General features: G+C 49.8%; 1 protein-coding gene across 2 annotated transcripts in view; it reads right to left on the minus strand.

Moving 5' to 3' along the window:
- Positions 1 to 341: 341 nt before the first annotated feature.
- The window catches only part of ITSN1 (intersectin 1), a 116,163-nt gene continuing 102,492 nt past the window's right edge, over positions 342 to 14,012 (minus strand). For both annotated transcript variants that reach the window (XM_054514071.1, XM_036381532.2), the window contains 10 exons: positions 12,708 to 12,814; positions 10,964 to 11,147; positions 9,831 to 9,929; positions 8,883 to 9,050; positions 7,302 to 7,514; positions 6,685 to 6,806; positions 5,486 to 5,568; positions 5,304 to 5,387; positions 4,658 to 4,831; positions 342 to 2,484 (listed from right to left, as the gene is read on the minus strand). In XM_054514071.1, the coding sequence (XP_054370046.1) occupies positions 2,336 to 2,484; positions 4,658 to 4,831; positions 5,304 to 5,387; positions 5,486 to 5,568; positions 6,685 to 6,806; positions 7,302 to 7,514; positions 8,883 to 9,050; positions 9,831 to 9,929; positions 10,964 to 11,147; positions 12,708 to 12,814 (1,383 nt within the window). In that variant the 3' untranslated portion in view covers positions 342 to 2,335. The remainder of the gene's footprint in view (positions 2,485 to 4,657; positions 4,832 to 5,303; positions 5,388 to 5,485; positions 5,569 to 6,684; positions 6,807 to 7,301; positions 7,515 to 8,882; positions 9,051 to 9,830; positions 9,930 to 10,963; positions 11,148 to 12,707; positions 12,815 to 14,012) is intronic.

A 14,012-nucleotide genomic window follows, 5' to 3' on the forward strand; every position in this document is an offset into this window, starting at 1 on the left:
CTTTGAGGTCCCTCCCAACCCAAACCATTCTGGGTTTCTGGGATTCTCTGATGTCCATGACGGGGGTTGCAGTCTGAGAGGGGCCCCTGAGTGAAGGGTCCCCCACTTCCAGCACCAAATGAGCCTCAGGCATGTGCAGCTCCTTGGGGCTCCCTCCAAACCCTGGCCAAGGTTCCTGCATTCCAGCCAGGAGATTTTTTTGTCCTGTTGGTCGATTCAGCTGTCACTGTAATTGATGCTGGTGAAATGACACTATTAACAAACAAAGTGATGCTACTTGTGAAACACTGAAATGGATGTTCACCTTGTTGGCAGCACTGAGTAAAATTAGGACAGCAATAAAAGGTTAGACAATGACATTTAATGGTACTCCAGTAATAGATTTTATCACTTTTTTTATCCTACCACAACAATGTGTATTTTCATATACATTATATTTAATAAAATGTATTGATATGGAATTAGGAAAGCATGGGTTTAGTACTATTTACATATTTTAATTGAAACAATTTTCTTAACAACATTGAAAAATAGAAACTTAAAGTTCTCTTAATCGTGTTTTCAGCCAGTTAGTGGTAAACAAATGCATGCCTAGGAAGTCACACTCCCTCTAAAATGTGGTCAGTTGAAAGTTTCTAACTAAAGTGTGTATCTCTGTTTTGTTTCAAAAAATACATAAGTATGTCTGTCATTTCTGATACAAAATTCTACACTATCTTCAATAAATAAATAATAAAGCGATTCTGAAAAGTATGAAATGTAAACTTTGTTGTCCCTCTAACATACATTTTTTTCCTTCCCATTGCTTGAAACATTACAGTGGTCTTTTAGGAAATTATAATACACAGACACTTCCCAGCACAGTTTACACTTATTACCATACTGATCTACCTACCTGTTATGGATATATCCTAATTTCCTAATGGAAACCAATAAGACTTGGAGTGCTAGAGAACACCGCCGACACAGGAGAGGTGGGAACCAGTACTGAAAGGACATGCAAGGAACACCAAAACCTAACAACAGCTCCACGAGAACGTTCACATGCGAATGACATGGGCTGGCACCTCCCATCCGGAATGAAGTCCTTACAAAAATACCAGTGGATGCATGGCAGGGCAGGAACAAAAGGAATCCAAGCAGAACAAAGAGGAATTTGACTCTCAGGGATGTGCTGTCCCCCGAGTCCTGACTCAGCAGGGCACTCACACATGTGCCTGAGGGAAAGCAGACGTTGTGCCCAGGAGCTCTGCCAAACAGGGACGTGGGCCTGGACGTTGTTATCCATGGAGTGAAAGGGATGGAGAGCCCTGCATTCCCCGGATGGCTTTGGGTTCCCCGCTCTGCAGCAGCACCACGAGCTCTCTGGTGACACCCAGCAGCCGCCCCGTGGGATGCCCTGAGCCCCCGTGCCCTGGCTGCACGCAGGAGAGCTCAGCTCAGCTCCGCACCTGGGCACCACCCACTGCTGTGCACACCGGGCCCTGCAGGCTGCACCTTCTCTTCCTGAGCTGGAGCCACGCTGGTTTCTTCTCCCCCACTGCAGGTGAGGCTCAGCCTGGGAGCAGCAGCAGTGAAGGAGTACCTGGGAGGTACACACAACACCAGCAGGGCTCTGTGCCTCACCCTTGGCTTCCTGCCCCAGCACTTACAGTCCTGGGGACAACAGCAACTTCCACAGGGACCGGGGGCTGGGCTCTTCTGGAGTGCAATTCATCTCTGTGCAGAAGGCCTGGACAGCTTTTATTTTCAGGGGCAACACGAGTCATGAAGTGGTATGTTAATAGAATCTTCTCTGTTTATAGATATAGACTATTTATTTTCTAAGTCTTTTCAGTACCATCATGAAGACCTTCAAAGATCTTCCTGCTGCAAAACTGCTCCTTCCATTCACTCACATTTACACACCACTCTGCTAGGCAATAGGCACAGAACTCCTGAAGGGGAAAACCCTCAGAAAGCCTCCAAAACACACCCACACTGCCTCCTCCATGGGAATTAAACAGCAGGGCAGCTGGAGCAAGCACAGCCACCCATGTGTTTTGCCAGCTATCCTCACTGCAGCACAAGGAACAACAGGGTTGTTTCACCAGCCCAGGAAACCAACGCCAAGTTCCACACAGAGAGATTGAGGGAGATCTCCTCACTAAATTGGGATTCGTGTGTTCAGTGAGAATTATCAAGGCACAAAGCTGCTCCTGTTTGCTTTGATAACCCTCTGACGTGTGAAGGGCGAGCAGTAATTTCATGCCACACCAGCAAGGACTCGGTGACAGCTTCTGCAGACGCCTCCTGCAGCGACCTCTGGCTGAATTCTGACCTTGGCCCCTCTCTCCTAAGGCTCATCAAACAGCTGCAGGTCCAGGCGCACCACGATCTCTCCCGTGGGAACTTCGTGCAGAAGGAGACACTTGGTAACTGGTCCCTTGGAACCCTGATCCTTCTTGATGTCTGCCACACGGATCTCTGTCCTGCCCAAAAAGTCTGGAATGCAGAAACACAGCATGCTCAGCTCAGGGAACCAGAGCCAGCAGAAGGACCTGAACTTCCACCCACACCCAGCAAAAGAGACAACAAGCCTCCAGTCCTACTCTAGTTGTGCACTTGAAGAGGGCCAAAGGCTGCCAAGCTGCATAGCAGGGCATTTAGCCAGACCATGTTAAACAGCAGCAGCATTAAAACTAATTGGGCCCATGAGTGGAAAAACCCACTATGGAATTCACAGCTGCCTCGCTTCAGGGACTTCTTGATTTTATGATCTAAAATAACCAAAGCCAAAGGCCAAAGTTCTCAGTTAAACCTGAGTGTGAACCTGCTGGAGATGACAGAGCCAAGCAGGTCATCAGCCCAGCAACGAGGTCACTGAGCCAGTACAAGTCCTACCCAAACACTGCCTGAGAGATTGTGACTCCAAAATACACCTGTGATGCTCCACATGTTCATCCCAGCTTATGAAACAAGAATGAGAGAGGCTGTAGAATCTCCAGCCCTGGAAGTGTTCAAGTGTTTCTAACTAAAGTGTGTATCTCTGTTTTGTTTCCAAAAATACATAAGTATGTCTGTCATTTCACACACAGAAATCACACAGAAATTCTAGGTTGCAAGAGACCTTTAAGATCATCGAGTCCAACCCATGTTCTAATACCTCAACTAGATCATGGCACCAAGTGCCACATCCAGTCTTTTTTTAAACTCTTCAACTGTCGGTTGTTGCCCGGAGAAAGAGACCGACCCCCAGCTCACCACAGCTACCCTTCAGGAAGTTGAAGAGGGTGATAAGGTCACCCCTGAGTCTCCTTTTCTCCAGGCTGAACAACCCCAGCTCCCTCAGTCGCTCTTCATATGGCTTGTGTTCCAAGCCCCTCAGCAGCCTCGTTGCTCTCCTTTGGACACGCTCAAGCATCTCAACGTCCCTCCTAAAGTGAGGGGCCCAGAATTGGACACAATACTCAAGGTGTGGCCTCACCAGTGCTGAGTACAGGGGAAGAATGACCTCCCTGCTCCTGCTGGCCACACCGTTCATGATACTGGCCAGGATGCCATTGGCCTTCTTGGCCACCTGGGCACACTGCTGGCTCATGTTCAGCCGACTGTCAACCAGCACGCCCAGGTCCCTTTCCTCCTGAGCACTGTCCAGCCACACTGTCCCCAGCTTATATCGTTGCAGGGGGTTATTGTGGCCAAAGTGCAGGACTCGGCACTTGGACTTATTGAACTTCATCCCATTGGATTCTGCCCATCCCTCCAACCGTTCCAAGTCCCTCTGCAAAGCCCTCTGTCCCTCTAACAGATCGACACACGCTCCCAGCTTAGTGTCATCTGCAAATTTGCTAATAAAGGACTCTAAACCCTCATCCATGTCATCAATAAAAACATTAAACAGAACTGGCCCCAGCACAGAACCCTGAGGAACACCACTGGTGACTGGCTGCCAGCTGGATGCAGCACCATTCACCAACACTCTCTGGGCCCGGCCATGCAGCCAGTTCCTGACCCAGCACAGAGCGCTCCTGTCCAAGCCACGGGCTGCCAGCTTGTCTAGGAGTATGCTGTGGGAGACAGTGTCAAAGGCCTTGCTGAAATCCAAGTAAACAACATCTACAGCCTTACCTGCATCGACTAGGCGGGTTACCTGATTTCTGATACAAAATTCTGGACAGGGCTTGGAGCAACATGGGATAGTGGAAGGAGTCCCTGCCCATGGAAGGGTTTGGAACTGGGTGATCTTTAAGGTCCTTTCCTTTAAGCCAAACTGTTCCATGACTCTCTTGGGTTTGGGATCCTGGGCTCATTTTTGCTACTGTTATTGCATATAACAGGAGCTCAAAGTAATTTCTCTTCCTCCTGCCTGAACCCATCTGTGTGCAAGCACCATCCAGAGCTTTCTGGAGTCTCAGCAGAACTACAAATCACATTTTAGTTGTTGTCAACTGCTCAAGAAAAGGAACTCTCAAAACTCAGAGGGAGCTGCATCCTTTTTGTGCTGATACTGTGTGGAGTGAGGTTGACTCTTCCTATGCAAAGAGGGTCAAATCTGGGGTATCTTTAAAGATCATCTCCCAGCCCAGCTCATTCCCTCTGCTTTCCCTCAGCAGGAATGCTCCTCCTCAAAAAAGAGCTCTGCAAACGCCCTTGGCAGGGGCAGCCCCGTACACACCATCCGGGGAGAACTGGTCCCGCTCGAACACCGTGATGCACAGCACGTCCTGCTCCAGGTCCTTGATGAAGAACTGGCAGTTGGAATTCCACTTGGGATTGAGGGTGTCCTGGATGGTCTTGGTGATGTGGCACTGGGAGCCCATGGTCACCTCGCAGTAGGGGTTGCTCTTTCCTGGGAAGATGGGAACGAACAGAAACGAGTGGGGCTTTGTTAGCTGCATGCTCCTGCTCCTGAGCTTCCTTCTGCTCCATCAGCCACCTGAGCTGGGAAAGACCTTGGCCACACCAGGCCTCTGGCCCCATCCCAGGCTCTGTTCCCATCCCAGGCTCTGCCTCACTGCCTCTGTAATGGGCTACATTAACATCACAGTGAATGCTCTGCTCTGCTGGGTGCTGAGCACCCTCCACCCTTCCCTTCAGGACTTTATGGTTTGTGTGGTGGAAACAAAGCCAGCCTGAAACAAAAGCCTCGTGCAGGACAACTGCAGGACCATGGCTCAGCTGCACAAAGTCACCTCTGCCTATTTTACCTTCATTAAACCCACGTCCTTTAACAAAATCGTGTCTGGGACAGAACCCCTGCAGAGTTAGGCTGGCAAATGGGAATGTCCTCTGGATGGAGCAGGGAAAGCCAAGGCACTCACCGTGGGACCTGCAGGGTTTTAGCTCAATGCCTTCAACAACATTCACCATCAGCCTCCCGATGCCTGTTGCCCTCTGAGAGCGAACTGTGGTGGAACAGAAGAGCAGAGAGAAATGTCACCAATGGATTTTCCTGCCCAGGACTTTTCCACAGAAGATGAGACCCCCGCATCCTATGCTGTACCTAAGTAGGCCTTTTCCCTCTTCTTCTTTTCAGTCTCTATGTAAAGTTCTGAAGCAGCTTTGATCTTCTGAACCCAGGCAGTCCTTCAGAAGGAAAGGAGAAAAAAAAGTTGCAAAATGCCATTTCTGTTTTTCCCTGCTGGAGAAGAGCAGACAAAACCAAAGCTGTCCCTCCTTCCCATCCCAGGCTCTGGCCCCATCCCAGGCTCTGCCATCCCACAGCTGTCTGCCTGGAAGGGATCTTACTGGAGTTCACAGCACCTGCAGAATGGAACCATCCCAAGGCAGCAAACCCCAGCACACAGAGCAAGCTCAAGAGAGCCACGAGCAGGATATGCTTGGTGGGAAAACAAAAGGTCTTAAGAACAGGTTTGCTTTCATCCAGCCCCTTGTTTTCCTGAAATAAACTGATTTCTTGGAGCAAGAAGGTACAAGACACTGCTGCTGCTGAGGTGGCCACTGTCCTTGGTCCCTGAGATTTCCAACCCAATTCTTCTGACTCTCAGGGCTTTAAAAGTGTAACCTGGGGAGTCCACACACCACCATTCCTGGTGGTGAGTGGGCTCTTCTGGGAAACCATTTCATGGTTAAGAGTCACAGAACATCCTGAGTGTGAAGAGATCCACGTGGATCACTGAGCCCATCCCAGCAATCCCAGCCTGTGCCTGAAGGAGGCTGAGGGGAAGGCTGACAGACAAAAAGGGTGGCACAAGAGCTACTAATGGACCTCAAGGGCTTCAGAGAACTGCTGTGACATACAAGGAAGCCTGAGCCAAGGAAACATGGGAGAATCTGGAAGCTGTGGATCAGTTTTGGAACCCCAAATGAAGAGATGCTGCTCCACAGGACACTGGGTTGGGAGATATCCTAAAGCTCACCCAGTCCCACTCCCTGCCATGGGCAGGGACACTGTCCACTATCCCAGGTAACAGCAGAAGATAGAATTGCATCTCTTGGCTTCTTCACATTGCCATAAAATGTGAAATGCAGCCTAAACATCCACCCTCAGCCATTTCATCAGTGGTCTAGCTGGAGTTCAGGAAACATTATTACTCCCTCTTTGTCAGATCATCATATCCCAAGAAGAAATTTTCCAGTCTTGTAAAATAACCAGCTTGGAGAGTGCTCTGCAAGTTTCCATCACAACCATTCCCATCCTACAGTTCCCAGACTTTTTAAAGGGCCCACGAAGGCCCTTACCTTTCATTAATGCTTTCAGCCCGGAGTGTGTAGACTCTGTCGATGTGGGAGATGTGGAAGATGGGCTCATCTCCAGAAGGGTCTGTGGGTAATTTTACCAGTACCTCGTTGAGGAAAATGGGCTGTAAAACATCAGCAGAGCTGGAGTTGTACTGCAGAGTCTGCACAGGGGCATTCAGCACACATCAGCTCACAGCAGGATTATTCCATGCCCCAAGTATCTCCCCCCTTCTGCCTGCTATATTTCTGCAGAAAATTTTAAAAGCTGACAGAGGTGCCTGCATTGCCAGGGGACACTCCTGGAGAGAGCCAAGCACAGCAGAGTTTCCTGGAGAGAGCCAAGCACAGCAGGGCTTCCTCCCCCAGAGAGCAGTGAATCCCACTCTTCTCTGCTCCCTCAAACACACGAGCCCTCATGGAAGAGTTTTATTCCAGCAAAACCTCCAAAGCATCTTTTCTTATTTCCCTAGAGCACACAGACTGGGGCTGGCACCCTTCCTGCCATCAGCCCCTGAATCCCAAAGCTTTCAAACCTCTTCTCTAGGGAGGCTCCTGCCCACACCCTCAGAATGGAGCTGCTGAGCCCGTCCCCATCCCCGTGTCAGAGCAGCACTTACAGTTTTGTACATTTTGTACTGCAGGTTGGACTTGGGGCTGAAGACCTTGTCTGTGCCAGAAGAGCCAAGAGGTTTTATGATCTGAGTGAGGAGGAGGAAGTCGTTGAAGAGAAAACCATAGAGCTCCTTGTTACTCTTGGCTTTATAGAGCTTCCCACTGTGCAGGAACTTGCGTGGTCCCAAGCAGTTTGTAACTGAATTAAAAACGAGTTGCTGCGAAAAGTAGAAGAAGAACAACAACGCACTGTATAAAGTGAAACAATCGGGGCTGCCCTGCAAGAGACCAAACACAGTTTTGAGTCCTGGTTCCAGTCTGTGGCAGGGATGACCAGCCATGCCTCGAGCACCACAAGCAGCACAAGTCACAGGGGGCCCTGGGAGAGTCCCTGAAGGCCGCAGGGCTGGGCAGGCAGGGGAAGCCAAAAGCATCTGTGCCCCCTGGCCACACACATGCACCTCCAGGGCTGGGACTGAGCCAGGGCAGCTGTCCTGGATGAGCAGCAGCTCTGCCAACGGCCTCTCCACAGGCTGAGCTTCCTTAAGGGCTGCATTCTGAATTGTGCTTGAATTTCACCCCTTACAACACTCCAGAGGACTTCAGATGGCCACAATACCCCGAGTTAGAGCTGCTGACCACTGGGACTGGCACAATCCCAGACTCAGCCAGGCTTTGTTAGGGATCAGCAGAGTCTTGCCCTTGCCTAAAGTGCCATTTGCAGGTTTATTTTCACCAGGGTTTGGCACAGCTCTCCCCAGCCTGGGCAGCTGGCTCTGGAGGGGCTCCTTTGGCAGGCTGGAAACCCCTTGGACAGAAAACAGGGAGAGGCTGAGCTGTTCCCTGCCATGGCTGGGGCTGCTGCTGGTGTTATGGTGCAGTGAGCACCACAGGCTCTGCCAGGGTGTGGAGCTGCTGTTCTGGGGCAGGCACCACCTGCAGAAGATAAAAGCAGCCACTTTCCTGCTGGCAGACAGCTGGATGTGCTGACATTGTCACACCTGTCCTTCTCCCAGAACAGTCAGGCTTCCTCAGATGAAATGCAATTTTTCTACTTTATGAACCAACCAGTGCCCATTAATTTTTACCTTCTAGAATCATGCATACTTTGAAAATCAGGTTGTGATCTGTCTGTCTCTGTTACCTCCACCAGCAACAGGAAGGCCATCAGAATATCTTCCCTCCTTTTGCAGGACATACAAACACAGTATTTCTAGAAACTTATCACGTAACGTGGTATGGGAGGCAGGGGTTCTCTCTGTAAAGTCTCCAGAGACTTGATCAGTATTCTTGAGTTTTCAAATGTATACAAAGCTTTATCACAGAAAATATTTCTAAATATTTGGTTTTCAAAGCAGTCCATAGTGGTCAGGTGCAGCTTTGGAGTGGGATCCAGCAGCCCCATAACCACTGCACCCCAAAGGACTGGGAAACTGGGAAGTGCTGGTTGCAGATGGCAGCGTTGAACCTGGGAGTGCTCCGGAGCCAGGCACCCAAGCAGGGTTCAGGAGCACGAGCAGCAGCCAGGAGGGGCCAGGGGATGGGGCAGTGCTGCCGTGTCCCTGTCCCCGGGGCAGCCCCGTTACCTCGGAGAGGCCCTCGCACTGCACGTGGGCCTGGATCCACTCCAGCCTGTCCGAGTTCTCCTTCTCCCGCACGCCCTCGTTCACCTGCGAGCACAGCTCCTCCGCCTTCTCCAGGGCCTGCCTCAGGTGGCTGTGGTCAGGGTGGTTCTCAGGGGTGTTCTCTATGATCTGCACACAAGCAAAGGCAGCATCAGGCTCCTGGCACCGCAGCTCAGCTGCACTCGCTGCCAGCCCCACACTTCCAGTCCAGCCTTCACTGCCAGCAGAGCCGGCCCCACGTTTATTTTCCCCCTTGACAGATGTGAGAAATGGGAGACAAACACTATTTGGGAACAGCTGGACTGCAGGCCTGCCTGCACAGCCTTTGCAGCAGGACACTGCTGGCTCCTCTGACAGAAGCACAGACATTGCAGCCAAATACAGAAATGGAGCCATGACTGCTGAAGGAATCCCTAAATATCAACATCCAATTCATAATCCCCTGTGAAAGCCTTGAGCCATGCTCCATGGCGTTATTTGGGATGGGAAGTGTTAAGCAACAAGTGGAAGTTAGGCAAGGGCTGTAAAAATCCTCCAGCACCATCAGCACAGGGGGAACCTCAGCCCGTGGGGAGGGAATGGCACTGAGGGGAAAGGCAAATATGAGCCCAAGGTTGTCTTGTTGCTCCTGTTATGTGAATTTTAAATTTTCCCTCAGCACTCACTGCCTTCTGGTTCTTTGGGTGCAAGCTTCAGCTCTGTTTCAAATGGAAAAATTGAATAACTTTGCCAAAGCCTAAGGAGTGATCCCATTTTCTGTACTGGAATCGAGTATTAAAGGACATCCCACATTCCCCAGCACATCAGAAACCTCCCAGTGACAAAGCCTGACACAAATAAGGAAACAACCCTGTAATTAAGGTGTAAGCAAAGCAGCACCAAACCCAGCAGGTGTGCAAAGGAACGTACATTTTTAATGATTAGTGGGTATCTGGTTACCCGTTGCATAGGCTTTAGTAGAAAACTTGATAGTGGCATTCCTTTACAGCGAGGATCCATTGCTAACCTCTGAAACATTAGAGAGGGAAAATCTGGTTAGTCAGGAGGTTTAAACCCCAAAAACTGAGCTCCTCCAAGAAAGGAAAAGGGAAGGCAATAAATGAGCATCAATCCTCAGCTAAATCTGCTCTGAGATCACAACATCAGTAGGAGAACTCCTGGTGCTTTGTACAACATTTCTTCACCTGCCTTGTCTGGACAAGAATCCCAGAATCACCAGGGCTGGAGGAGCCCTCCAGGATCACCCAGTGCCACCCCAGCCCCACCAGCATCACCCCAATCCCTGTCCCCAAGGCCACATCCAGACTGCTCTGGGACAATTCCAGGGACTCCAAACCTCCCTGGGCAGCTCATCCCAAGGCCTGACCACTCTGTGAGGGGAAAAAATGTTTCCAATCTCCATTTTGAACCTCCCCTGGTGCAATTTCAGGCCATTTCCCCTCCTTTCCCTTGGGACACGGCAGCAGAGCTCGACCCTCCTGGCAGGGACTTGTGCAGAGCCACAAGGGCCCCTGAGCCTCCTTTGCTCCAGCCCCAGCCCCTGCCCAGCTCCCTCAGGGATTCTGCAGCCCCTGCCCAGCTCCCTCAGGGATTCTGCAGCCCCTGCCCAGCTCCCTCAGGGACTCTGCAGCCCCTGCCCAGCTCCCTCAGGGATTCTGCAGCCCCTGCCCAGCTCCCTCAGGGATTCTGCAGCCCCTGCCCAGCTCCCTCAGGGACTCTGCAGCCCCTGCCCAGCTCCCTCAGGGATTCCCCAGCCCCTGCCCAGCTCCCTCAGGGATTCTGCAGCCCCTGCCCAGCTCCCTCAGGGATTCTCCAGCCCCTGCCCAGCTCCCTCAGGGATTCTCCAGCCCCTGCCCAGCTCCCTCAGGGATTCTGCAGCCCCTGCCCAGCTCCGTTCCCTGCCCTGGACACGCTCCAGCCCCTCCAGGGGTGGCCCAGAAGTGACCCAGCCCTCACAGGACGCGGTGCCTCCTTTGCTCAGCATTTCAGCCAGGCGAGAAGAGAAGATGCACACAATTCCCAGGGGCTGCTGCTTCTCCCACCTTGACAAACTCCTTGAAGTCGGGCACCTCGTCGGTTTTCTGCTGGATGAGGGCGGCGCCGTTGAGCTGGCAGCTGCAGAAGCGGATGTAGGGCTGCATGTGGGGCAGCTGCGCCGTCAGGATGTCCCCGATCATCTTCACCGGCATCTTCTCCCCCGACATCTTCTTCCTCACACGCAGGGCCCTGGGCGGGAGCAGGGCAGGGGTTGGACACAGAGCCACTCCTCAGTTATGGAACAAAGGGGTGCTTCTTATTCATTGTGGAAAGGCAGAGAACCATAAATACACCGGGCACAAGATTTACTGCAGGGATACCATAAACAGTTTCTTCTTACTGAGCTGCTACTTTTACACGGGGGCACCAGTTGTGGCAGTACCAGCTGTGGGTTTCTCTGGGTCTGGATTGAAGGCATTTGGGACAGTGTTTCATGTTTGGACTCAGGTGTTTATTATTTGTTATCAGTAAATCAGTCTCACTGCTGTGAGTTCTTCAGCTTTCCATTAGAAGGCACAAAATGGCCAACAATCTCTTGGTACAAGGACTTTTAAGACTGAACTATCCAATTAAGAACTGACACCTGAATTATTATCCTTTTTAACCCAATAACTGATCCCAAAGAGCTGCAATGGGGACTTTTCTGCCCAGTTACAAAATGCCACCCAAACCCATGGGGAAGAAGGAAGAAGAAGCATGAAGAAGAAACCCAGGACCACACCCTGTGCCCTCCATCTTGCTTCCATCCACAACACACTAAAAACCCCAAAACCTCGATTTCTCACCCAGTGATCCACCTGCTCTGCTCTCTATAAAATCTATTTCAAACTTTTGTGGATTCCAGTCTATGTTGAAGTCTGGGAAACTTTCTCCATGGATGAGGGTCAGAGTCAGTGCTGCCCTGGGGGTCAGGGCACCCCAGAGCAGACACAGAAATATTCCTGGTGCCCTGGGTTTCCACATAACCCAGGCTGCACTCTCAGCCAACACCTTTCCCTCTCCTGTGATCCAGCTGCTGCCTGACTTTAATGCAATGCCAGATCACAGCTGAGGGGAAGAGGAGGGTAATTTCCTTTTCTATTGGCTTAGAAAGAGAGTTACTGATGTGCGAGTGAGGCAAGGAAAACCCCATCACTTTGAGTTTTTAGCCTGGTGTCCTGAGGAAAGGTTCATTGTCACTTGTCCTGTCACTGCCACAACTTTTCAACTTGTGGGCCATTTTCAAATACATTTTACAAAAAAAAAGGAGATACTACAAAGCTGTAAAATCCCTGTAGGTTCAGTGAAAATTAGCAGCTGAGTAGGGAAAGAAAATAACTTTATTAATGCTTTTGCTTATCAAGGTGCAGGTTTAACTGTGCCCCCACTCAGTTTCCCTGGCAGTGACTGGGGGCAGCAGCACCCAGAGCCTCTGGAGAGGGGTGCCCTGGGCACAAACCCTTTGGAACCAGGCAGGGAAAGTCCTGCCCTGTGGGAAGCCTTGGCAAGCCCTGCTCTCCAGGGGAGAGGAGGATTTGCCTTCTGCAGCAGGAACCAAGGGAGTGCAAATGGCAGAGAACTGCTGGGCTCTTCTCAACAGCTCACAGCAAACCCTGCCCCCAGGTTGCTTTTTCCCCAAGGAGAAACACGGGGCCCTTCTGGTTAGGATTTGTGTAAGTGGTGAATGTTTTCATGCAGAGAAAAGGAGAAGCAGGGGGAGAGGCCCAGGGTTCTGGTTTTGTGAAGTATGGGGGGAAAAAACCAACTTACTTCAGTAGTTTTATATTGCACATAATCAGCTCCTTCCAATTCACAAAAATCATGGCAACTTCTTTTTCTGTAACCAGCTCAGACTCCATCAGTGGTTTCTGGAAGATCTGGGGAGTGAGAAGAGGCCATTTGGAGTGCCCAGGGTAAGTACAGAGCCAGCACACCCCTGTCCCTGACAGCCATGGTGTTCCCTGGGATGGCTGGGATTAAGGAGACCCTCAGGTACAGGGGGCTTCAACAGGGAATACTCTGAATTTCTGTGGGTGCTGGATAATCTGTAGGGATCTGGAAAATCTGTTTGAAACCTGGGAATTTTAGCAGAAGTTTCCTGCAAAAGATCCCAGGATTCCTTTGATAATCCAGCTGAAAATAGGTTGGACTCTTCTATGGAAGACCTGATTTCTCTGAGTCCTAATTTTTGCATATCTTGAGCTCTTCCTCAAAAAAGGACTGTGCTTCTCTGTCAAAGGAATTGTCCATAGTTGGCTGTATTAATTCATTTTTTTTCTACCTCTAAAGCCAATCACAGGAAGTGATAACTGAGCCCCGCTGCTCATTTATCACTCAGTATCACTGCCCCACCTCAGAGTGTAGGGAATGTGCTTCATTCCAGAACATTTCTTTAAGCTTCACAACTTGTACATGAGAAATGAACACTGAGAGTCAGGAGCAAAAGGGCTTTGCTAAAATGACACTTCAAAGATCAGCACTTTCTGGTGGTAGCACAGGGGACTGCCATGGTTTGCACCCACCCACAGCTGTATCTGTATCTGTATCTGTATCTGTATCTGTATCTGTATCTGTATCTGTATCTGTATGTAACTGTATCTGTATCTGTTTATCTGTATCTGTATATGTGTATCTATCTGTATCTGTATATCTGTATCAGTATCTGTACCTGGATCTATCTGTATATCTGTATTTGTATATCTGTACATCTGTACATCTGTATCTGTATCTGTATCTGTATGTAACTGTATATGTATCTGTATCTGTTTATCTGTATCTGTATATGTGTATCTATCTGTATCTGTATATCTGTATCAGTATCTGTACCTGGATCTATCTGTATATCTATATTTGTATATCTGTATATCTGTACATCTGTACATCTGTATCTATATCTATCTGTATATCTGTATCTGTATATCTGTATTTGTATATCTGTATATATGTACATCTCTATCTGTATATCTGTATCTGTATCTATCTGTATCTGTATATCTGTATTTATCTGTGGCTGTATATCTGTATATCTGTGTATCTGTATCTCTGTATCTCTGTATTTGTATGTCTGTGTATCTG

Source organism: Molothrus ater, chromosome 2 (assembly GCF_012460135.2).
Source record: "Molothrus ater isolate BHLD 08-10-18 breed brown headed cowbird chromosome 2, BPBGC_Mater_1.1, whole genome shotgun sequence".
Taxonomy (NCBI): Eukaryota; Metazoa; Chordata; class Aves; order Passeriformes; family Icteridae; genus Molothrus; species Molothrus ater.